The sequence below is a fragment of the Rhinolophus sinicus genome, linkage group LG01 (genome assembly GCF_036562045.2).
Source record: "Rhinolophus sinicus isolate RSC01 linkage group LG01, ASM3656204v1, whole genome shotgun sequence".
In the NCBI taxonomy this organism is placed as follows: domain Eukaryota; kingdom Metazoa; phylum Chordata; class Mammalia; order Chiroptera; family Rhinolophidae; genus Rhinolophus; species Rhinolophus sinicus.
The window spans coordinates 126243627-126267723 of NC_133751.1; the positions used below are offsets into that span (position 1 = coordinate 126243627).

General features: G+C 45.5%; 1 protein-coding gene across 8 annotated transcripts in view; it reads left to right on the forward strand.

The window, feature by feature from the left end:
• MGAT5 (alpha-1,6-mannosylglycoprotein 6-beta-N-acetylglucosaminyltransferase) overlaps positions 1 to 24097 on the forward strand; it is a 322695-nt gene that overhangs the window by 258420 nt on the left and 40178 nt on the right. For all 8 annotated transcript variants that reach the window (XM_019731135.2, XM_019731136.2, XM_019731137.2 and 5 more), the window contains one exon: positions 18734 to 18883. In XM_019731135.2, coding sequence (XP_019586694.2) covers positions 18734 to 18883 — 150 coding nt within the window. The remainder of the gene's footprint in view (positions 1 to 18733; positions 18884 to 24097) is intronic.

Here is a 24097-nt window from a genome sequence, read left to right on the forward strand (position 1 = left end):
ATAGGATATTTTTTAAAGGTTGGGTATTTATACATATACATCAACACATGTGTGAGGCATGACAATATGAAAATGCAAAATCAGTGACAATATGGCACAGGAGAAAGTTAATAAACCCACTGAGGATGAAGCATATTGTGCATTCTCAGGAGGAAGAACAAATACAAAAAATGAGACTTTGCTAAATGCTTGTTAAAAGGAAGATGCATCTAGCATTTTTTACTCCAGGCAGAGAAAATGAGGTCATATTAGTCCTAATAAACAGAAAAAATAAGGAACAGCTAAGCAGAAGCTATGCTAAGCGGCAGCAGAATCTCTTGGAGATAAGGTGTAAATAGCACTTTGTTACCAGCCAGAGTCGTATCACGGTAAGCACTGGGAACATTTTGGTATGCTGGCAGGAATCCTCAAAAGAGCATCGGAGCAAAAATTTGATGCAAAGTAAAATAATGGGTTATTTTTAAATGTGCATAATTAGCCGGTGGCTGGACTACAGAAAATCCATTAAGTGTCAGGGTACGACTTGCTGTCAGAAGTAACATCTGACATGTTTGAACAAGCCATTGATGGAAAATGCAGTAGGAAGGAATGACATCAGAGGTGTTAGAAGAAATGCCCTTCAAACGAGTGCCTTTATCGATAAAATGTTGTTGTCAAAGTTTCTCAAAATTGAAATGTTGCAATGGGGGGGGGTGATAATTAAATTAGGAATTGCATTCAAATGTGAATGTTAAGTTGTACACACACCCTGAAAAAAAGTTTCTCAAGTAAATGAAGGGTTTTGCTTTTCTTAAGAAAGATGGGCAATTCAGGCTTGCTTTACTGGCCTGTCATATGGGACCCAGGCTGTTTCTGTCTTCCTACTCTGCCGTCTTAGTAATGGGGCCCATTCTCAAAGGTACCTCTCGGTCCACTATGACTGCTGGAGCTCCAGCCATTAGGTTCTCAGTCCACTTAGGATGCAAGAAGAAGAAAGGAAGGATAAAAAGTGTATACTCCTCTGCTGAGGCAGCTGTCTTTAAAGAGCTTTCTTACAAGTTGTACCAAATCTTTACCTACCCTAGTTGTTAAGGGAGGCTTGGAAGTGTGATCTTTTATCTGGAACTATTTCTGCCTCAAATAAAAGTGGGGTTCTGTTTGTAAGCAAGAAGAGGATAACTGTAAGCTGTCTCTACCATAGAGGGGATAGGTACTAAACTAATCTTTGTAATAAATGAAAGGGTAGGGAGGATAGTGCTATATGCCCAGGAAATATGCTTCTGTGGGACATCTCAGGATAAGCAAAAAATTGAGGTAAAGATAAAAATAACAACAAAACTGTTATCACAGGAGGAATATAGCAGAGACCATTTGGGCAGATAAAAACAAAAAAAAATGTATGATGCATTCACTTTACCAACCTGGCATGCCCACTAGCTTTCATGTTCTGGTTCTGATTCTGCCATGTAACTTATTAGATGACTACAGGCAAGTTTCTTGTCCATCTGTAAGATGGAAACAACAGTCCCTTCCCCCTAAGGCAGATTGACTGAAAGGCTGAGTAGAAAGTCATTGTACAGAGCTGAGAGCGGTGCACACAGGGGCATCACAGCCACGAATGTGGCTATGCCATCTCTGCTGTAAGTCCAGTTCAGTCGAGAGCAAAGCACCTGGCAGGCTCTTGCGTCGTGCCACCTAGTGCTGGAGGGAGAGGGCAGAGGCTCACTCACCCTCGAGACCCAGTCCTGAACGACCCAGAAGAGTTGTTTGGTTAAGGGCAACAAGTGGGGCGGGGGGCACAGGAATATTGGGAGAAAGTAGTCCTCCTGTAGCCACAGAGGGTGGAGTATGCAACTGTGTATCCAAGAGCCCCAGAGCCAGAAGAAAACTATGTCTGTGAATGGGGAACTGAATGGAAACCCCCACGGGAAGATGACTGGTTAGGGGATTGTTGAAAACTCAGGTCACTTTCCAACGTAATTCTGTGATCACAGCCATCCCAGTGGTGAAAACTTTAGGAGACACCGCAAACAGCAGTTTGATTTCATTGGGATCAGAGCCTGGGATTTTAGAAGGGTCCACAAAAGATGAATAAAAGGGAAAGAAAGAATTTTTGAAATGTAAGATGAGAGCTGTCTAAAGTCTGAAACTTGCCACCTCTTCCCCAAAAAGTCAAGGACGACAAGAAAGAGGTCTCCCAACTTCTGAGTGTTTGAAAGCTTTTCTTAGAATAAACTACAGTTGACTTTTTTTTTTCTTTAAATCTTATGATGGAAAATTTCTAACAAAAGCATCGTACAGTGAACCTCCACGTACCCATTACCAGCTTTACCAGTTACCGACTCACAGCCAGTCATGCTTCATCTTTATTCCCCACCCCCAGATTATTTTACAGCAAACCCAAGACATCTTATTATTTCATCCCTAAATATTTCAGTGTGTACCTCTGAAATATAAAGACTCAAAAAAATTGAACCACAAGACCATTATCACACCTAAAAATAGTAAGTTCTGAATATTGAGTACACAGTATTCAGATTTCTTACATTCTCTTTCTCCTTTTTTTTTTCTTTTTTTTTCTTTTCATTTTATTCAGTTAGGACACAAATAAGATCCACACACTGTGACTGGGTGTGTTCCTTAAGTCTCTTTTTAATGGAAGTTTATTTTTTGAAGAAACCAGGTGATTTATCCTGTAAGTCTGAATTTTACTAATTGCATACCTGTGGTGTGGTTTGCCATCCTTCTCGCCTCACTATAGTTTCTGAAATAGGTAGATAAGATATTACAGCTTGATCTAATTCCGTTTTGATTTTTTGCAAGGCTACCTCATAGGTGGGGTTGAGTGTTAACATCAGACGGCACAGACGTCTGGTTATCTTGCTTTTCTTGATGTTCTCAGCCATTAAGAATCGTTGCCTAGATCCATTAGTTCCTTAATGCTTGCAAATGGTGATATTCTAATTAAGTGTTTTTATGAACTTCGTTTAAATATATTTGATGTTTTTCAGCCCATTGCAGTTATTCTTATTAGTGCTATATGGAGTTTTAAATATAGCCTATTTAAATTTCGGAAATGCTGTTTGGGAACATCGGAAATGTCATGGAACGGAAGAGACCGGGATAACATCTGCCCTCATCTAGCACCCTCTGCCTTTTCCAGATTTGCTCCTTTTTATAAGGAAAGCGTTCTCACTTTAATTTTTTTTTTAATAGAGTAAATCCTCAGCCTCTGCACTGCCTCCATATGCTTTACCACCTGAACTATCAGACCTACCAGCTAAATAGGTTTTCTGGTGATTAATTTTTTTCCTGGAGACCCAGAGGCCCGCAGTCATGCACATATGGTATCTAATGGCTTGGTAGGTAACTGAGTTAATGGTGTGTGAAGGTGACCTGAATAAATTGGGAATCAGAACTGATGTGGACTGTGACAGGCTGCTTCTGTAATAAATTTGGAGTATTGCATTTTTGCCCAAGTGTTAGGTGACTCTTGAAGAGAAGCTATATAGCCCTGAGCTCAGAAATTCTTTCAAGGACATGGGAGACCAACTGCTTCCTCTTTTGAACCTTTTTAATGAGGATGTTCACTCATCTCTACATTCTGCTGGAATGTAGAGGATGTCATCATTCTCCTGTTACAATTCCTCTTTCTAAATTGAAAACTGCACATGACCCAGACAGATTAGGTTTCGTCAGCTTTCCCTAACCCTTCCTTCTAGGCAAAATAGATGCCAGCAGAATTTGACTTACAGATTTCATTGTGCTGTGGGCAAGTGGTTATTTGCAAGCTTCTACTCAGGGCTGGATTGCCACATGGTCTTCAGTTTGTTTTTGCTTGTTCCAGCCATGTCAATGAAAAAAATGTTGAGCATCCCACCCAATCAATGGACATTCATTTCTTGATAAAATGTACAGTTCTATAATAACATTATGTGCATTATAAAAACATTGAAAAGTGTAGACCAACATTTCTGTTTTTCTTACATCCCAGTGTATCTTCTGGTGTGTTCCCCTTTGGGGTCCACTTCATTAGTTAGTTTAAGCACTAATCTAACTAATGAGGTTCCATCACAGCAGTGGTACCCTCCAAAAAACCAAACACCAACAACGAAACTCAACTTCAGTTAATTTGCAAAATCCGAAAAATATGGAAAATTACTACTTCCAGCATACATATAAGTTTCTATTGCTTATAGAAATGCAGTTTTATTTTGAATCATATGGCAAGGCACTATAACCATTTGAAATATAGGACTTCTTGAACAACTTTAATCTGACTCTATTTCCACTAACATCTGCAGGGAGTATTCTTTCACTGAGGACAAATTTTAAGTTGCATGTGTATTCTAGTATATGAAACACTCAGTGTCCCCCTCCCCCCAATCCCCCCCAAAAAATTGAAGTAAGACAGTGGTCACTGATTTTTGCCAAAATAGTCACTGCCAAGTTCCTTTAACATCAAATTAGTTGGGCCTGGGTTTCCACTGAAATGGGCCACTTCCCACCCTCTACACAGTTGCTTTTACCGCAGATACAGCCCTTCTTCAGTATCAGTTATGCCAACTCTCAAGATTTTGCTGCTCTTTGTCGTGTTTCAGACCCCAGAGATCTTTGCTTCTTGGGCTCCTGACTGTTTCCTTTAGCAGATGTTTATTGAGCAACTTCTGATGGCGTTGACTAATCAGAGATGTACAAGTCTGTGACTAGGTCCTTGGCCTGGGGGAGCTTGGAATCCAGGAGGGGAAGAGAGGCAGCAAACCCTGAGGTGATGTTTAACAAAGTGGGGGACTGTATAGCAGGTGGCACTGCTGTTAGTGATGTGCTTGAGCAAAATGTCAAGATAAAGGTGCTACTCAGAGTGTTTCACAGGGGACACCCTGAGGGGGTAAAGAGCGGAAGGCATTTCTCGGCAGGAGAGTCTCTGGAACAGAGACCGGAGACAGTAGTTTGTTACCCGTGGACGTGGGACAGAGAAGAAAGGCCTGACTAGTATAGAACACAGGTGTGAAGTCCTGAGAAGAAGCCTATGGCACAGCTCTTTGGAGTTAAGTCACTTGTCCACATCATCTTATGTGACCTTTTGGACCTTTCTGGAAGAAGGGTGGTTACCTGAGGAATCCAGGTGCAGGTGGGTGAAACCACTTGCCCAAGGACACACAGCTGGTAAGTGGCAGAGCCCATCCTGAAAGCCACATGTCCTGACTCCAGGTTACTCACCCTTCTTCCTGAACCTCCATAGGGAGCTCATAATGAGTGTGGATGTGGGGGCAGAGCTTCAGGACTCGCAAAGCACCTGAGAAATGTGAAGGGTGAGGGAGAGAGGTGTTGATTGTGTGGGAGAGAGGAGGATATAGACAGTGTGAAAGAGATTTTCCAAAATGATGGAGAGGTGTGAGACCTCGGCTTTGTTTTCCCAGGTGTTTTAATTGTTTCTGTTTTCAAACTCTTCCTGAGTTAGACACTTTTTCTTTCTAAATGTATTTATGTGCAGCATTTCATATCCGTGATAATTAGGCTGATCACTTTTATTTGGCTATCTTGGTGTTTTCAAAAAGTCAGCAGTGATGTGAAGAAATTTCAAGAGGCATGTGATTTATTTCAAGGAGCATGAAGGAAGATATTTTTAGCCTCTCTCCTAAAATCAGTCCTTCACTTAAAGACTTGCAGTTAGCTGTCCTTTCAGGGGAACTTTCACTGCTGTGCCAAAATCAGAATATCACTGTGCCTTCCTCAAAAAGCTCAGAGAGATTACGCCTGGCATTTAGAAGTATGTCCTTAGTTTGATTGGTACAGAGGAAGAAAGGAGCCCGAGAGAGAGTCTTGTGTTTTAAATGGCCTGGTTTATCACATGTCAGGTCCCAGCCTTCCCAACAAAGATGTGTTGGCACTTGCTATTCTGAGGGGAGAGATTATGCACATTATTACAAACTGACACATCCATCACCATGAAGTCGTGGGTATTAATGCATATAGCGCTGGGCTGAATGCCTTGGAGAGGAAACTTAACAAGCACCGCTCTTATGTGCTAGAGCTTAAAACTACCAATGCGAAACAGTGATGTGGAAGGTGGAAGCAAGCCCACAGCCGCCCACCCAGAGAGGGGAATCCCCTCAGTCAGGAGCCCAGCATGGAGGACAGAGACCCCTTAGTGACTGAAGGGCTTGCCCTCTTCCATCTGGAGGCTTTGCACCCTCTGGGGTCGGTGATGTGCCCTGTTTCTGCCATAATGAGTTGCTGCTGGGTAGCACTCTTTCCGTGGCACAGCACAGAGAGTATGTGATTGATTCTGTGTGTGTGTCTGACGATGTGGTGGGAATTTGGACCCCTTCCCATAATAATTTTAAAAGGCATTTGTTTCTGTGGTTGGCCTTATGATAGATAATAGGGCAGGTTTACTATTTCCCTTCTTTTACAGATAAGAAAACAGAAGCTTGGGGACTTGCCCAAAGTCCCACAGGAAGTTTGTTACAGAGCTGGAATAAAAACCCAGATTGCTTTATTCTTGACCCGTCTGCCTACTAATTTTACACAAATGTGGATGGTTCCCCAGAAACGGCCATGTTACTTCCGATCCGTGTGGGGGTAGCCTGCCCGCAGAAAGGCTGTTCACAGGCAGAGACCAATTCTCTCCTCGCTTGCTCTGAATAAGGAAGCAGGGCTGGTGACAGGTGACCCACCTCTGCCATCCATTCTGGGAGGCAGTGTTTGTGCTGAATGCCAACTGCTTGTAAGAGCCTTCGAGCATAAGGGTCCTGAAGAAGCCCTCAGTCATTTTGAAGCAGTGCTGTTTACCCTGTGGATGACTGTTCCAACAACGAGTTTCCTGGCACACTAAATTATGTCTTATTTAGATGCTGTCATCTTCCTGGACAGACTTTCCAGTTAAGCTCTAGGATGGCACCAGAGGGCGCATTTGTGACCTACCGGAATTGGTTGGGCTGTCCTGATATCCCCAAAGAGTTGCTTTCTATTATCGGGAATTCGGGCTCTAACCTCCAAATACTATCGTAGAATCATTTCATTAATTCCCTTATAGTAAACGTAACATTCATAAACTGTGTTCCGTCCCAGACTGCATGTTGCTGTGTTTCTCCTCAACGCTGTCTGGGCTGCTCTTGTGGTTTTTATAATTCAGCGTCTTATGAACAGAACAGCTGGCCCTCTCCCCTTCTCTGCCTTTGCAGGGTTGGAGGAGAAACACAGGTGCGTTCAGCGAAGTGTTAACTCCTGTGCTTATGTGTGTGGTTCATCAGACTCAAGCATCCCTTCTTATTCCGAGCTGGGAGAGGCTCGCAGGAGGGTGAGGCCTGTGGGATACGCTCTTGCCTTAGAATGAAGAGGTGTGTACCGCCCTCTCGCTCACGTTCCGTTTCCCTGCCTGATTTCCCAACAAAACGGGTCCTTCTCCCCCATCCCACCTGCCAGATTTCTTCGTGGTCACCCCATGTGAACTATACCCTCCAGGGCTGCCAGGTGTGATTTTGGAGACCGGTGTTATCGTTTTCTCCCCCACCCTGGTTGTAAGGTAATTACATGTGGAAAAGTTAGAAATAGCAGGAAAGCAATTCCTTTTCATCCTGGCATGCAGCGATAACTGGGCTGGATATGTACTCTGGCAGTCACTTTGTGTGTTCTTATTTGTATATCTTGCTTCATATGAAAATAATAAAAAGTGTTCCTCTATAAACGATGAGAAAAGATAGACAAATGTGCTGCTGCACTGCCCATTAACATAGATACATGAAGAGCACTGACAGAGCTCCAAAAGTTAACATTCAAAATTAGAAAATGTTATTATTCATTACTGAGAGAGACCAACATAGAATTTTTCCCCCTCTTTATAGAAAAATCCATTAAAGTGATTAAAAAGTACTAATCTATCACTTTTTGGTTTTCACATGGTAACATATTTTATTCTTTATCGACATGATTACATATACCCAGTTCAGAAAAGAAATGTTCATGGTCTACATTTCTCTTCTGACCATTATTATTAGTCATTTCATTTCATGGTTATTACTAAAAATAATCTTTGAACCTAAAGGAGGGAGTGTTAACAGATGATCCCCTTTCGGTGTCACATGCTCCAGGTCCTCCATGGGCTTCCAGTTGGAGACCAGCACAAGCCTCAGTGGGCGCTGGGGAAGTGGAAGTGGGGTGTGAGTCCAGAGTTGGCCCCACCATGAGACAGGATGTGGCTGTTGTAACTCCCTGGGAGGCAGTCATCGCCCCCTCCTCATGGAGGACAGTTCTCTGGGGAGAGGGCAGCTGTGAGGTTAACGACCAGCACTAGACACCCACGGACAGATGAGCTGGTGGGAAAGGGGACCTGGGTGGCCATCAGCAGCCACTACACCTCCTTTCCTTTGCAGACTAAGGGATGTCTCCCTTGGGAAAGCAGAGAGGAAGATGCATGAAGTCATAATTTAAAAATCAAAGGACCATCAAACCATCAAGCCCCTCGTTTTACAGTTGAGGAACTTGAACTTGCAAAAGCTGAAGTCAGTTGTCCAGCCTCATCTAAGCAGTTCCAGGAGGGCTAAGGCTTGTACCGAGGCCCTCTGCCTCCAGAACACTTCCAACGCTGAGTAGCCTTGCACAACCTCACCCAAGGAAAAGACTTTTCTTTCAGATAACTTGAGAAATTGACAAGGGAAAGGGTCATTCCAGGTCAGCCTGGGAGAAAGAATTTCTGTGTGGTGTTTACTGAGGAGTTTGCAGGTGACTCTCCTGTGAGGTGAAAATGTGGTGTGTGAGGATGCTTTCCATCCCCGGACTTTTGCAAAGTGAGGCAACATTAAGTGAAAAGGGTTTACCACCTTCTTTTTCTTTTGACTCTCCAAGCTACCACCCACCCTGTCCATCTCGCTGCACTTCGGCTACTCAGAAGGCTTTGCTGTGTGCTGCTTCCCTTTCTCTCTTCCTGCTGTCCGATAAAGGGAGTGACCTTGCGTGCCCTGGCCATGGTCTTGCCGCCAGTGTGCTTGGTGGAATGACAGAATGTGGCCCATCCTCACCACCCGGTGTCCTCACCTGGAAACAAGGCTCTCCACCGCTGCTTTTAGGTACCAGTTTCCAAACGAAAGTCATCCACAACAAATTAGGACTTCCGTTATCCATACCCCATCTGGACTATTAATGTCTTAATATTTTTAATGGACCCATTGTTAACATCATTACTTTAGTTACGTCCTAAGTGATTCATAAGCATGAAATTGCATGGATGTGATACTTATGGTTTTCTGAACCGCATATAAGTAGATTTATAACTATTCAAATTAAAACACCATTTTATCCATGTTTTACCTAAAGTCACCTTGTATATGTAACCTTTAAATTGAAAGAGTAGGACTCCTGTGAATTCAAGCAAGAAACAACTTTTTCTCCCTGGAACTGTGGAGTCAGTCTTTTCTGTCACTTGGATACGATTTGGGGCAGGTCCTGTAACTCACAAATAATAAAAAACCCTTCTGTTAACTTTTCGTTCCAAGAGCAATCCAAGTGCAGTAAAGTATCCACTCTCATTTAATGGACCCAGAGTTCCAGTTAATAGTGGAAACTCTGAACACGATGTCAAGTTAAGCTCCTTCCTTGCCACTCCAAGTGCTGCTTCGCCTGTGAAGCCTGAGGTGGAGGTGGCAATGTGTGGTCACCTCTGCTTTCCCAGCTTGCAGGTCACCATCGCACCCTCCCCACCGTCTTCCTAGCTCCCAAACCTGGCTGCTGATAGGTCCTCCACAGATACAGTGAGGAGTGGACCAACGTGAGAGGGTGGGAAAACTGTTGTATGAATAGAACTGGCACCAGCTAGTATTAGTGCTACCCGGGCCCAGCAGGTGTCTCACACTGAACCTTTTTGCTGGTGGAACTGCTGTGGGGGTTTGGATCCGCGTTCCTCCCGTGGATCACTCACCTACAATAATTTGTCCCCTTATTCCAGGCATTGCCACCTCAGGTGGCCACGTGGCTCCCTCTTGGGTGGTATCCAGCATCCCGCACTCCCTGGGGTGTGGGACAAGGCCCTTCCCAGGAGGACCCCGTTGAGCCCCCTTCTGTGCAGTGCACACCTGCAAGGGAAACAAGCATCCATGTGAGAAACCGGGAGCTTTGCCTACAGGAAAGCAGGCCCTGCTCACCACTCCTTCAGGGCCTCTTCCCAGCCCCCATCTCCAGCCATCAGGCATTTCGAGGGTTGAGTCCAGAGTCAATCTGTGTGCCCCAGAAAGCCCGGGAATGCAGGGGAAGTTCTCCAAGTGGTCCCGGGAGGCCCCTCTTACCTGATTCGGTAGAGAAGGGAAACCAGCCAGCAGCTCCCCAGCGGCGGCCATCCTCCTCTCCTCCCCAGTGCGGGGAGGTGGGCTGGCTGCTCACTTTGGTGGGGACTTGGGACCTGTTGTTTGGCAGCTTCCTTTGGGACCTCAGTTTACTTGGTGGGAGCAGCCGTATGCTCACATCTAGTATCCCTCCGCCAGTGTGACCGTGGTGCTGAGGCTTCACGCAGCCCCCCAGGGCTCCGAAATCCTTCCCTGGCGACACCCAGGACAGTCCTGCAGAGTGGCCAGTTCTCCTTCACTTTCAACAGCACCTGCTTGTCAGGCCCTGGCTGAAGCCCATCTGGATATCCTCTCCTCCACCTTTTCGGGCGTGCGTGACACTCCCAGGTCAAGTTCATTAGTCCACAGTTCACTGACCTGGTGGAAGCTCTATGAAAATGCAACTTCGGTCTTGCCAAGGCAGCCTCTCGGTTCTCTGACCTTTCACTGTGACACCTTCTGTTTGTCTGTCACGGGACAGTGTGTGTTCTGTGATTACTGCCCAGATGGAGCTGGTAACAAACTCCTGGAGGAGGCTGTGGGCACACTGGGGCCACAGTAGCCTGTTTTCAACCTTTCAGCCTGATCTGAAGCTCAATGTCCTAGCTGGTGGGCTTTGTAACTTGGGGCCTGTGGCAGTCAGAGCAGAGGAAAGAGCATCATTATCCAGAATTGGCTGCATTTGCACTGAGTTGGGGGGGAGAAGCCAGCTTTACCATTTTGAAGACTTCCTGCACTTCTCAAAGCAGAAAGGAGGTCATGTCAAATGGCTTCGTGTTTTCACAAACTGACGGGCAGGTCCCCAGGGTCCTCTAAGGGGCATTCATTAAATGCCTCTTAAAGCTCCAGGGCTAAGGCAGAGAAATCCCTGGAACCTGGAAATGCTGGGGAAATGGGGAAGCATGTTAACTTAGTAGTCAGTTCGTATGGAAAGATCCAGAGGAAATATGGATACTGGTGCCGGTTGGGTGGTGAGGTGCAGGCTCTAACCATCTTGGGACTCATTACTAGCTTGCCCCATTTTATGCTTTAGGGGCAGTATTAGCGCCATATCACTTAAAATTAAGTATACATTTAAGCGGTTTTTACAGACATTTTGTGATTCTCAATTCAAGCTCAGCACATATGTGTCTAACATAAACTGGGAAGTCATATTACCCCCGATTTATAGATCCATCAAGTTGCAAAAACGAGCTGATGCTCTTTCTGCATTACCCATTTAACCTCAGAAGTCTCCCAGCTTCTTTAGGCCAGGGACCTAAATTTTCACCTGCCCAGACAATAAAGAATAAGTACCATGCTTGTGAATATTATTTCCTTTCACTTGTTCCCATCCGTGTTTTGTCCTCTGCCCAAAACTCAAGGTAGGTAGGCTCTCTTAATAGAACCACTCATATCATACTTGTGTGCAGCCTTATATACAACTGTTCACCCATTGCCCTAGGTGAGCTGTGATTTATACCAGATGAGATCCAGTCAAGAATAAGTATGGAGCCCAGTCCAGCAAGAGGAAGCAGAATCCCTTCTTTTTATTGCCTGTGGGCCTATAGGTGGGCCCCAGGCCAGGCTGGAGCCAGGAGACCAAGGTTCCCCTTATTATTCCCACTGCAATTATGTAGCACCATCCTTGAGAGGTAAGGATTAGGGGAGAGGGAACAGAGGTGAATATGCTTTGAGAGTCTTGGCTTCCCAGGGTCTTCCAGAGTACTAGGGGGCCTCAGTGGGACACAAGTACTCCCCCTCCCCCGCACCCCCACCCTGCACATACACCTTAACCTTGGGAGTTTACTTGAAATAAAGGAGCCAAGGAATGCAAAGACTATATATTATTCCATAATGTAAATTGTTTCCGCTTCACTGCTTAAATTCACAGAGATTTGCATTATAGAATTTGATTTCTAATCTTGGAATAGAAGAATTTTTCATCCTTGTTGAATTGTATGTAGCCTTCAGGAGCAGGCAGAGGCGGCCGTTCCTTTTTTCCTCCCTCTCTCCCCTCCCCCCTTCCTTTCTTTTACCTCACCACTCCTAAGAGAACCTTAGACTTACTGTCTCTGTTAAAAGGAAGATGAATCAATTATGAAATATAACTTTGAAGTTGTGCACTCTCCTTTTAATTTCTTTTGATTCAAATACACCCTTAGGTAAAGTTGTGGACCTTAAGCTCATTTGCTGGGAACAGATTTTGTCAGCAAAGGACTTGGCTCCTGAAACAGGGTGAGAAGCCGGCATGGCCACAGCGGGAGTCTGAAGCGGCTGGGCCATGCTTGAGACCCATCATTTCTAGGGGCCCATAAGTGGTTTGTGATTCATGCAGCCTCTGGTTGTCCTGCTCCAGCCCGTATGTATTTACAGAGAACCTGCTCCGTGCCAGGCCTCTGCAGGTTCTGAACCTATAGTGTCCTGCCCTTGAGAAGTTCATGGTCCCACAGCAGGGACACACAGTGACAGTGCAGCCCAAAGAGGTCAAGCAGGAATATACTGTTAAAAGATAAACTGAGGCATATTAAAAATCTTAAGAGTTTATTTGAGCAAAAATCAATTCCAATTTGTCAGTACCAAGCCAGAAGTGGTTAGGAGTCAGGGGAAAGACTTATAGAGAGAGAAAGTACAGAAGCAAAGAAAGGAAATTAGTTGATTGTCTGTAGTGGAAAGTCTTGTTGACCATTTGTGATGAGTTGTGCTTTGTGTTTGATTTAGAAACATTGAGGCATTTATAGGCTTCAATTGTGTTTTTCTCATGTAGTCCTCAAGGGCATTAGAGACACCTCAGTCTAATGGCTTCCTTGCTTAATTGATTTAACAACACTGACGGCACAGAGGAGGTTAGCAGTGAATTTCACCTGGGTGAGCCCGGGAACTCCAATTTGTAAAGGATGAAGGAGAGGAACTCCATCCAGGGGAGGAAAAGAGGGGAAAAGGATGGGTATGTCAGGCGAAGGCAATGTTGGGCCAGATGTGTGTTTCAGAGCAGGAAAGGTTTGGGAATGAGGAATAAGGATAGGTAGAGAAGGAAAGGGAATGCACTTGACCCTTGAACAACACAGGTTTGAATGGCGCAGATTCACATATACATGGATTTTTTTTTTTTTTTTCAATAAACACCTGTACTGTTTTCGATCCACAGTTGAGAGTCACAGATGCGGAGGGCTGCCTCTAGTGGCTTGATCTATGCCATTTGATAGGGGACTTGCATCCAGGGATTTTGCTGTCCACAGGGGTCCTGGAACCAATCCCCCACGGATACCAAGGGACAACTATGTTTGGGGGAGTCAAAAGTTATATGTGAATTTTTGACCATGCAGGGGTGGGGGTGCCCCTAACCCCTGGTTGTTCAAGAGTCAGCTCTAGTAGGGGATAAAGCTGGAGAGCTTGTGCATGCAAGTGGAGGGCCTTGAGTGCATAGCTGAGTAGGTGGTATTGTAATGCCATGAGGACCCTTTGAAGACTATATGGTGAAAGGAAGTCTTCAGTTTTGGAAACTAGAGACGCTGAGGAGGGTGGATTGAAGGGGTGAGAACCTAGAAGCAGTGTGTTAGCCCAGGGCCGTGGAGAGCAGGGCCTGAGGCAAAGATTCAAGTTTTACTAGTTATTCGGGTTTGGTGGAACTCACTGCTTTGCCTCTGCAGAGGGATGGACTTTTTCACACCCATTCAGCTCTAACTGGGAAGATGCCCACTGGTTCAGCACTCACGTGTGTGACCAACCAACTCTGGGCAGGGCTGCAGAATTGTTATTATTTTTAAGTGATGGGTCTCAGGGTGCCATGTGGATTATTCCATGGGGATATGGAGTCTAGGAAAAGGGATGTGTGTGTCTGCAGTAGGGAGAAAAGTGCATAATATCCGGTATACCCAAAAGCTCAGCATACTGCCATTTGGCTAAAGAACATTCCTGCACCCCTAATTTACCAGCTAGAGCAAAAGGCTCCTGGTTCTCCAGGTCTGCATTCTTCCTCTCTCCCTGCTGCAGAATCACACTGATTGCTTTGGATTGAATCATTTCCCCTAAAGCTCTCTGTTCAAGCTCTGAAAATCTTACTACCAGTTCTGCAAAATGTACCTGCCTCCAGCTACTTCACAAGCAGCTGAAGACACACTGAAAACACGGCCCTTTGGTTCCAGCATGCGCTCTCCTTTCCCTTCTCATCTTCTCTTACCCCACCCCGAAATGAGTTTAGGTAGATTTAAATTTTAATCAGTTTGGTTGTTTTTAATGAGGATTTAGATTGAGCTAGAGCTAGAGTTGGAACACATTATGGGGCTGCAAGTTGCTTGGCTGGAACCTTTTGGAGGCATTTCTCCTGGCCTGGCACGCTGTCATGTGACAGTGCCAAGCTCCTTTGGACTGTGTCAACAGATTTGTAGGCGGTAGGGTTTCTGGAGTAGCTAATTCTCTTTGACCTTGGTCTCTTAAGTCAGGGAGGGAAAGCTTTCTAGAGAGTGATCTTCGTCCAGTTCTTGGATCAACAGGACATCGAGTTCCATGGCATGGCCGTCACCCTGTGCCTGGATGTCCAAAATAAGGGAGGGGGAGGGGTACGCTGGAAAATGCCCTCACCCCTGCATAGTCCCCTCCCCACCTTGGGCCTTTTCATGGGTTGGGCAAGGCAGGCAAGGCCATGCTTACTTTAAGAAACCTCAGCCCTCTTTTTCTTAAACACAAAAGATAGCAATATACCTTAAAGAGAGAAGGGGATCCTTTGAACCTCTTTATGGCAAGAACTGAGCCTTCCAGTGTGGTGGCAATGGCACAAGTTTTGAAGTCACACAGAATTGGTTTCTGTTTTTTCTTGATTGCATGTATTTTAAGTTTTTCTTTTTGAATTGAGAAATACATTGAATGTACCCACCACCCAGCATGATTGATGTTAATATTGTGCAATAATTTTCTTGAACAGAGAAAGGATATATTACAAATGTCATTAAAGCGCCATCTGCCTCCCCAAAACCTCTTTCCTTCCCTCCTCAGTAATCACTATCCCGAAGTTGGTGTCTGTCCTCCCCATGCATATTTTTGTAACTTAACTACAAATGTCCATATGTAAAAATATTGTCTGTATGCATAATATTGAATAATGTTGTTTTGTATGGTTAAAAAATGGCATCAAGCCGTACAAATTCTTTAGCAGTTCATCTCAACACTGCTGCGTACTTGTAGGAATGATGGGCACGTTGCATCACCTTCCTGAGCCCAGGGGAGATGTGATAAGATGCGGTTGTATTCATCCTGGCACAGTCCAGGTGAGCGAGCATCCAGGTCCAGAGAGGAGGAGACAAATTTAATGTTACGGAGGCAGAATCCACAATGCCTTGTGACCGATTTGATGTGTGCAATGACAGGTGTGATTCTTGTACAGGTACCTGACGGGGAGCTGAATGTCAGTCACTGAGATGAGGACATGGGGGGGCAGTGATGCTGCTCTGGGAAAGGAAGGTGTGAAGGAGCCCCTTTTTGTCCTGTTGAGTGGGAAGCGCCTGCAGCACACCCAGGTGGAGAGGTTCAGGAGGCTGTTGGATTTTTGGACCCAAAAGTCAGTTAACGGTTCTGAGCTGGAGATCCCTCTTTGGCTTCCGTTAGCATCCAGTGAGCGTGACCTTTGAGAAGAGAGGGCAGCGGAGTGGCTCCTATGTCACCTTTTCCTGGAATCCGTAACATGGTTCCCCCTCACTGGGTTTCTACAGGACTCTGACAAGTGGCAGCAAGAGACCTGGGGTGGGATCACCTAGTTGCCATGTCAACTTCAAAGGTTAGAGTTATGTTCGGAACATTTTTTCCCTTCTAATAACCTGTTGTGATTTTTGTCATTCATGAAATGACAGAAATCCTCTCTGAAGGTAACTTCTGCTTTCAGACTTTGCCTTAATGTGAGTAAGTTCACAGACTTCCTTAGCTCCTGCATCCCTGCTTTATATTTGTTTGAACTTGCCTTCTTATACTTCAAGGAGCCCTAGCCTTTCCTGGGATTGCTGGTGATACCCGTGTATCTATCCCAGTGCATCATTCCCTTCCCAGGCACTTGGTCTCCGAGTCCTAGTCTGGAGTCTGTCTGCAGTGACTGCTCTTCTCCAGTGTGGAACCAGGCTGGTCGCTCACATTCTCCCGTGTCGCTCACTGCAGACCTGGTTCAGAGGCCTTTGGTCCACCCTCGCCAGTTAACAGCTGGCTTTCATTTCTCATAAGAGAAAGGTCTCCTTATGGATGGTAGGAACCCACCCACAGTAGCTCAAGTCAAAGTGTGGGGTGGGGAAAAGTTCAGGCAGCTTCTGCTATTGGAAAGATTCAGGAAGACCTGGAGAATTTAGGCGAGGGAGCAGCTGTAGATGGAGTGGGACCCCGAAGCAGCTCTGGGCCCCGGTTTTCTCTCTTCTGTGTCTCTGCCTTCTTTCCTCATTCTTGCTTCTCTCTTCATCTCCCTCTTCCTCCTCCACCTTTTCCTCTCCCTCTTCTTCTCTCCCTCTCCCTCCCTTCATACCCTCTCTGTCATACTTGCAGTTGTGATGTCTGTGTCTCAGTCTCTGGATCCCCCTTATTACCGGCTCTCTGTCTCTGTTTTCCCCCTTCCTCCACCTCATTCTCTTCCCCAGAACTAGAAGCCGGCTTCCTCAGAACTCGTATCTGGCCTGTAATTGCCCAGAGTCTAACACTGAACGGCCGTTTTGCTCCAAAGCCCAAGGCCATCTGGCAGTAATCTTTTCTGTGCACAGGATTCTGGGCTCCCGAGAGAGGGTCTGGTTGGCTCAGCGCATCTTCCTGCACACGGTCACAGTGTCCCAGGCTGCAGGCCAGCCTAGGAATGGGTGCCCCTTGGGTCAGACCCGCCCCAGGCCAGTCAGTAGTGGCAGGGAGTGAGGATGGGGATGAAATCACTGAGAAGGGCTTTGTGGGAACAATCAGGGGCAGCTAGCACAAGACCTGTGTCACAGAACCCCTCAGATTAACTCTTACCAGGGAGGTGATGGTAAATTCCGCTCAAGCTATAAAGGGGAAGTCATGAGTGATAAACTGTTTTCAGTCACGTCTGCAGTAATTCAAGGGTACACAGCTCTGAAGTAATGAATTGAACATCTTCTAGCCACACCAAACATGGCATGAAATTAAACTGTCCAAGTGTTCATTTTATTCACACGTTAGGATGCAGGGATGGACTCGGTTGATTCTGAACAAAGTCATCCTGGAGCATAAAATGAAGACTGTGACCTGTACTGTTTTTCCGGCCATGAAGGCTTTTGGTACATGATGTGAAACATGCATCCCTCCCCACCCCCCAGAGAGGAGTGTCCTTTGCAATGTTCTTCACCAGGGCAGTGAATGGCAGATCTGGGTCAGACCCTGAACCCAGCTCGTGATGCCATGAGGAGCTGCCCCACCATGTCACAATAAGGGCCAGCCCTGCAGGGCAGGGGGGGAGACGCTGCTGTCCCCTCCTCCTTTCCTCCTCTGCACTCTGGCTGCTGATGCCACACCCCGTGTGCCCTCTGGTCGTAAGTCACAAAACTGGTTGTTATTACATTTGCCTGCAGTGTCTGAAAAAGGCTTAAAGCAGGGAGACCTCGTCGCACTTTTTATATAACTGGAAAACATTATAGAACTCAAATCTTCCAAATTAAAAAAAAAAAGAAAAAGCAGCCTACGAAATCCAGCTTATGCATCTTAGTCACATGGAAACATGAAGAGGAAGGGAAGGGGAGATTACTTCCGCTTCACAGGTGGTTTTGATTTAGAAAATGGGCCTCAAAATTCAGTACACAAAAGAGGTTTTGTTTTGCTGCTAATAAAAGTAAAACTACTCTTGAATGTTTCAGGGCTCATCAGAATTTACATTTCTCTCCCCCCCCCCCCACTTTTGTCTACCTGGATAGTCTTATCTCTCCAGCTGCTGAGTCAATTACTGTGTACTGTGGGAAACTCTCTGCTCCCCCTTGATGCAAATTATGTGGGATCCAGTTCTGACAACATGAGTTAATCATCACTAGAAATATTGGCAAGAGCTAGGGATGTTTGTGTTCCCCGGGGACAGCTTAGCATCTCCGAATAAGCATCTCTAGTCCAACTGACTGCCTTCTGGTGCTTTCCTTCCCCAGCTTCCTCCCCCAGAAAGGCAGATGAGCCAAAAGCCAAGTGTTGGGTCCCTGGTAATTTAACAAAGCAAGGATGCTACTTCAAAACAATTGGCCTTGACCTAGCATTGGTAGTCACTAATATGTTGCTATATGATATGTTTCTCCTTGCAAAATTGTACGGTGGCCAGTATGACTGTTTTTACCCTCAAAATCTAGTCCGATTACTTTTGAAAGAAATCTTTTAGGAGTTGAATTGCCAAATTCCTTCCGTCTCCATCCTAGCAACTTCTGTCTATGTGGCCTCCAGATATGAGGCAGGTTGTGATGGGAATGAAAAGAAATGAAAAACGCCTTCTCCTTGTGTCCCCCATATAGAATAAGAAGATCTACCTGGACATTATTCACACATACATGGAAGTGCATGCAACCGTTTATGGCTCCAGCACGAAGAATATTCCCAGTTACGTGAAAAACCATGGTATCCTCAGTGGACGGGACCTGCAGTTTCTTCTCCGAGAAACCAAGGTAAGTTTTTAGTAGTTTTGTAAAAATTCATCAGGGATGTTGTTTTCAGGTTTGTGTCCATGGTGTTGAAAATGGGATCAGAATCTCGCAAGCTTTCTTTTCAATGCTGCAGTAGCTCTTTAGGTTATTTCCAGGCAGTGGTTTTCAAGCTTTGCAGCTGAAAAGTTAGCGAATTGTGGCAGGAGGTCGCTACAGTTTAAATCTTACTGAGCATCTGCTCTGCTCCAGGCATCAAGCAAGAGTCTGAAGATAGGTGGCAAACAGCAAAGGGGAGGGTCTGTCTCGAGGGCCAGACCTTCTGATAGAGCAGCAGCTTTCACAGCAAACCTGGGGTGCTCAACTCCCCCAACTCCCCAGTCATCACTGTTCAAGAAATTGGTCCCCTAACTAGCTTTTCTTTGCACCTCTTCATCTGTACTTGGCACTGAAAAAGTTCAGACAAGGGAAAAGTCCCTTGGGGCTCAAGGAACAGGAAGGCATCATGAAAGATGAAAAAATGACAAATGAGTGGGGTATAGATGCACCTGGCTTTGAGGACAGACAGGAGTGAAAGTCAGGTGGTGCAGGTGGAGATGACACATTCAAGAGAGAGCCAGAAACCAAAGCAGCTAGTCTAAGTGTTGGGAAATAGTGATAGATAAAATTTGATAAGGGGACTAGGGTCTGATTGTCACAGACACAGAGTTCCCATGTCATGGTGCAGGTAGCTGGGGGAACCATTACTGGAGGACTATTTTAGTAGCACGGCGAATGTGTTGTTTTGACACCGTGGGGAAATTCACCCAATGTCTATAATTCTGCCATGGAAATACCAAATGAAATTAGCAGACTGGCGAAAAGACCCGAGTTTGGCCTTGAAGGGTTGGTTGGCACTTTATTAGATAAGCTTTCTTATGTTTATTAATAAGCTATTATTTTTGGATATTACAGATACTGACTGAGCAGCTTCTATGTGCCAAGCATTGTGCAAGGGATACAAAGAGAGGAAAACAAGCAGATCCCTGCCTCAGTCGTTCCTAAAAGATAAAGATGCTTATTATCAATAGGGAATCTTTCAGCCCTGGCCCCTAACTGACTGTCTTTTCATTTTCAAGGTTGGAGGGGAGAGGCTGAGTGGATGAACTTCTATGGCATAATAGCCATTTCTAATCATTGCATGATACCTTGATTTGGGAAAGTGTATTCACAGATGCCGTCCTATTTAATTCTTGCAACAGCATTCAGAGGTTGGCAGGGTGGGTGCTGTTAACTTTATTGTGAACATGAGGAGACAGACCGGAGAGTTTGGCTTGCCCACCGTCACTGAGACCGCCTTGAACGTGGCCGTGACTCCCAGTTTTTTTTATTGCAAATGAAAGCTCTCCTAGGCCATTGACATACGATCCTCGTGAATAAATACCCAAACTTGAGAATATTGAGTGGATACCCATCAACCAAAAGAATACGCATCTCCTTTCTGCCTCAGTTTCTCCATGTATAAATGCATTTGACCATTTCTGCCTCCAAGCCATTTGTGTGATGCCATGAATAAAATAGTTCGATAAATTATTTTATCTCCTTGGCCAAAAATACAGTTGTTTTAAGTAGGATTTTATTTCCTTCCACAGTCATCTGTGGTCTGATGACCGTTTGTGGCAATCAGGAGTGAGGTGTATGCAGTTTGCTTTCCATTCACCTTCTGTCTTAGATGACATTTTAGGATCATTAGAATGTGCAGGACCTTTGGTGGCAATGCCGTTTTGCCATTTGCCTCATTTTACTTTTCCTCCCATCACATCATGGAGAAAGCTCAAGCTCCTTTAACCTTACCTTTGGCAGCACTGGTTTTCAGCAGCTTGTCGCTAATGCCTCACGCACTTCTATTAACCCAGCCTTGTGAGCATCTTACGCAGCCTTGCAAATTTTAAAAGAACCCTTACTCGCCTACCATGCATTTACCCTGTTAGAGAATGGGACACAGGCCAAGGCTGAGGTCCCCGATGCCCAAGGGAGGCAAAGAGAGGAGACCCGGAAGGTCCAGGCCACCAGGTGAGAGATTGCCTAACAACCAAGGATGGCAGCTTGAATCTTAAGTGTGAAGGGCATCGATTTATCCTTGAAAAACAAGTGCCGGCCGAAGGTGTCACTAGTCCCATTTTGCCTGTTCATGTGTCTAGAAGATATTAAAGTACTCCAAGTAGAATTGTGACTGAAATAGTTGGCACATATGATATGAATGAGGCAGTGTGTCACCGAGAACCCCTCTCTACCCAGAATACAGCAACAGGCGCTAAAATGAATGACTCTCAGGTTTTGAAATAATGACACTAAAGACCAGTCAGACTTTGCATAAATAACCCTTTCTTCCTCTCACTCCTTTCTCTGTGTCTCTGAGCAATTTAAAAGCAATTTATTCCACTCCATGTGGAAAGTGGAGAACGGGAGATGCAGAGAAGCAAATATCTGCGGAATGAATGGGATCCAGACTCGTTATTGGAGTGGGGAGTGAGTCTGGTGCTCCTTGAGGTTTAGAGAAATAGTGAAATGATTGATGCTTAATCAGCTTCTGACTCATTATTTTTCTTTATGAGCCATCTTTGACTCTCTGCACCAAGCCCACGAAACCCTCTGCTCAGCAGAATGTTGTCCTGGCATGCCATTATGGACTCAGGTATCATTAGCGGACTCGAGCTGCAGGGAGCCTATGAGACAGGAGGAATTCAATGTGGCACTAAATCAGACAGAAGAGCTGGGAAGTTGTTAACTAAAGGACTCTTCTAATAGGTGTATGAATTTGGATGCATTAATTATTTATCAGAGGACCACAGACAAGTCATTGAGTCCAGTGAACTCCAGGAGTGCAGTGTAAGCACGGACTGGGGTGGCAAGTATTTACTTTTGGTTTAAATCCCCATCTCTTAATATGGTTTCTTTCTTCTCCTTCCTAATTTTAACTTCTTCGTGCCCACCTCCCCTGGTCTTACCATGGAAGCTCCTTATAGAAGGGGGCATTTTGCATCCCACACTGGGATGAAGGAGCCTTTGCAGTGAGCCAGGAAAGGTACTTCCCTTTCTACACTAGAAGTTGGGAGCACTTTCTGGCTGTGGGACACAGGGAAGAAGCCACTGCTGCTCATGCTGTTTCTGCACCCTCTGCTCCCCAAACCTTCGGTCATTCTCCCTCCTTATAATGACCCTGACTCCCTATCGTGTCAGCTCAGCAGCTTCCCCGTGGGCTCACCTAGAAACCTGGGCAGGTTGGAAGACCAGTATGGACTGTCCCTGTCCCATCCATCCTCATGTCCGACTCCCCAGTTGACCATGGCTCTTCCCACGAGCTTGGACCTGGTTGCACAATCTCTCTCAGAAACGCAGGGCTGAGACAGCCACCGCCAATGGAACCCAACTCATGCAGCTCTGATGGTAGAGGGGCTTTGCCTGTTCCCTTTGTTCGTTTGCAGGTCCATTCTCAGTGCCTGGAACATTGCCTGGCTTGTAAAAGGCCTTTGGATAATTAAGAAGGAAGGAAGGAGTCAAGATGAAATCTGTTCACCATCTGATATCTTGGGACCATGCCCCCTAGGAGTGATTTCTTGCTTTTCTCGTGAACCATGTACCTAGGTCTCCAAGATCTCCCAACAAGGGGCACCTTCTGTCTGATACCCTTTTCTGCAACTCCATGGCCCTGTAAGAGAGCCCAAGAACTTACTGATGGAAGAATCATCTTTCATTTCTGTTTCAGACCCTGAAATACTCGCCCTCAGGTCGTCAAGCAGGTTTCATCTTAGTGACCAGAACCTAAAGTTATTCTTGCTCCAACTAGATGGGAAAAACTTCTGCATACACCCATGTATTCCTCTCTCCCCCTTCCCCTCCCACATGTGTATGTAGAATGAAGTGGGTGTAGAGATATGATTCAGCAACCTCTCTGATTTCAAGAACAAAAGCACATCCCCGCATCCAGATACGTACACACACAACATGCAACATCTCCCAGAGACATTTGATGGCTGGAAAATGTTAACCTATCAGTATTTATTCTTTTTCTCATTTATCTGACCAATGTGTATGAAGTACTGAATATATTCCAGGCCTTGTTTTAGGCATTTTTGATACAGGATGCCTAAGGTGGTTTTGTCCATGAGTACACAGGTGTGGTGAAGGAGACAAACAGGGAATTATAACAATGTGAAAAGTACACAGGTAGAAGTAATAAGAATAAAAAGTAGGATACCCACAGAAAACCTCACCATGGCGCTGTGAGAGGGTCAGCCATTCAATTGTGTATAATGTTGTACTGGGACTTGCGAAGCCAATGAAATAATGGGATGAGGGCCCTGTGGGAAGACAGGAGCCGATAGCCAGTCACTTTTCACACATTTAGCAAATTTGAGTTATGAGGGTGCATGTGACCACTGGGTTTTACTATAGTATAATGGCCATTTTCTCTAACCCTTCCCTGTGATAAGCTTTTCCTGTGAATTATCTCGTCTTCACAAAACTCCCCTGATCTCGGTACCGTTGGAACCCATTTTAATGTGGTGACGAGGCCTGTGGAGCCGCCTCACTCTTGGGAGCTGAGGGGTCAGCCTGCTGTGGAATTGGGGTGTGAGTGGGGGTGGTCAAGGAATATTCCTCCAAGGAGATGATACCTGAGCTGTCTTTTCACGGTGAACTTTTCATGCTGGCCTGGCTGGAGATGGTCAGCATCCACAGTTTGGAATTTATCCAAGTATCTTCTTACTCCCCTGCCTCCAGGTACAATGCAAATTGTAAATGCATTGAATTCTGTACTGGGGCTTCAACATGACCGAAGTGCAGGAAGTTGTAGTCTCGATTATGTCATTTGTGTTCTTTTGTTTGTTTGTCTGCTTTGTTTCTGAAAGCCCAGTTAGGTAACTGGGCATAGTCTGGGAGTGTATCCAGTAAACTGGTCTCCAGGAGTCTTTGGTTTAGCAGCTAACTTTGGGCACTTAAACCCACCTGACGAGGACAGTTGTCTTTGTCTCCTTGGCCCTTCTGTCTCTTTATGAGGGAATTCTCAGGTGGTGTAGGTTAAGAGCTTGTGGAGACAAACCTGTACAGGAGAGAATTTGGCCCCTGTTGTCTCTTCCCTTAGCATCGGGTGCAGAAGAAAACAGGTGGCCAGAGCGGGACCCTTCAGGCTACATGAAAGCATCACCTATCAGGAAAATAAATTTCCTCCATACCCCGCCATTGAATGGATTCTTTGTA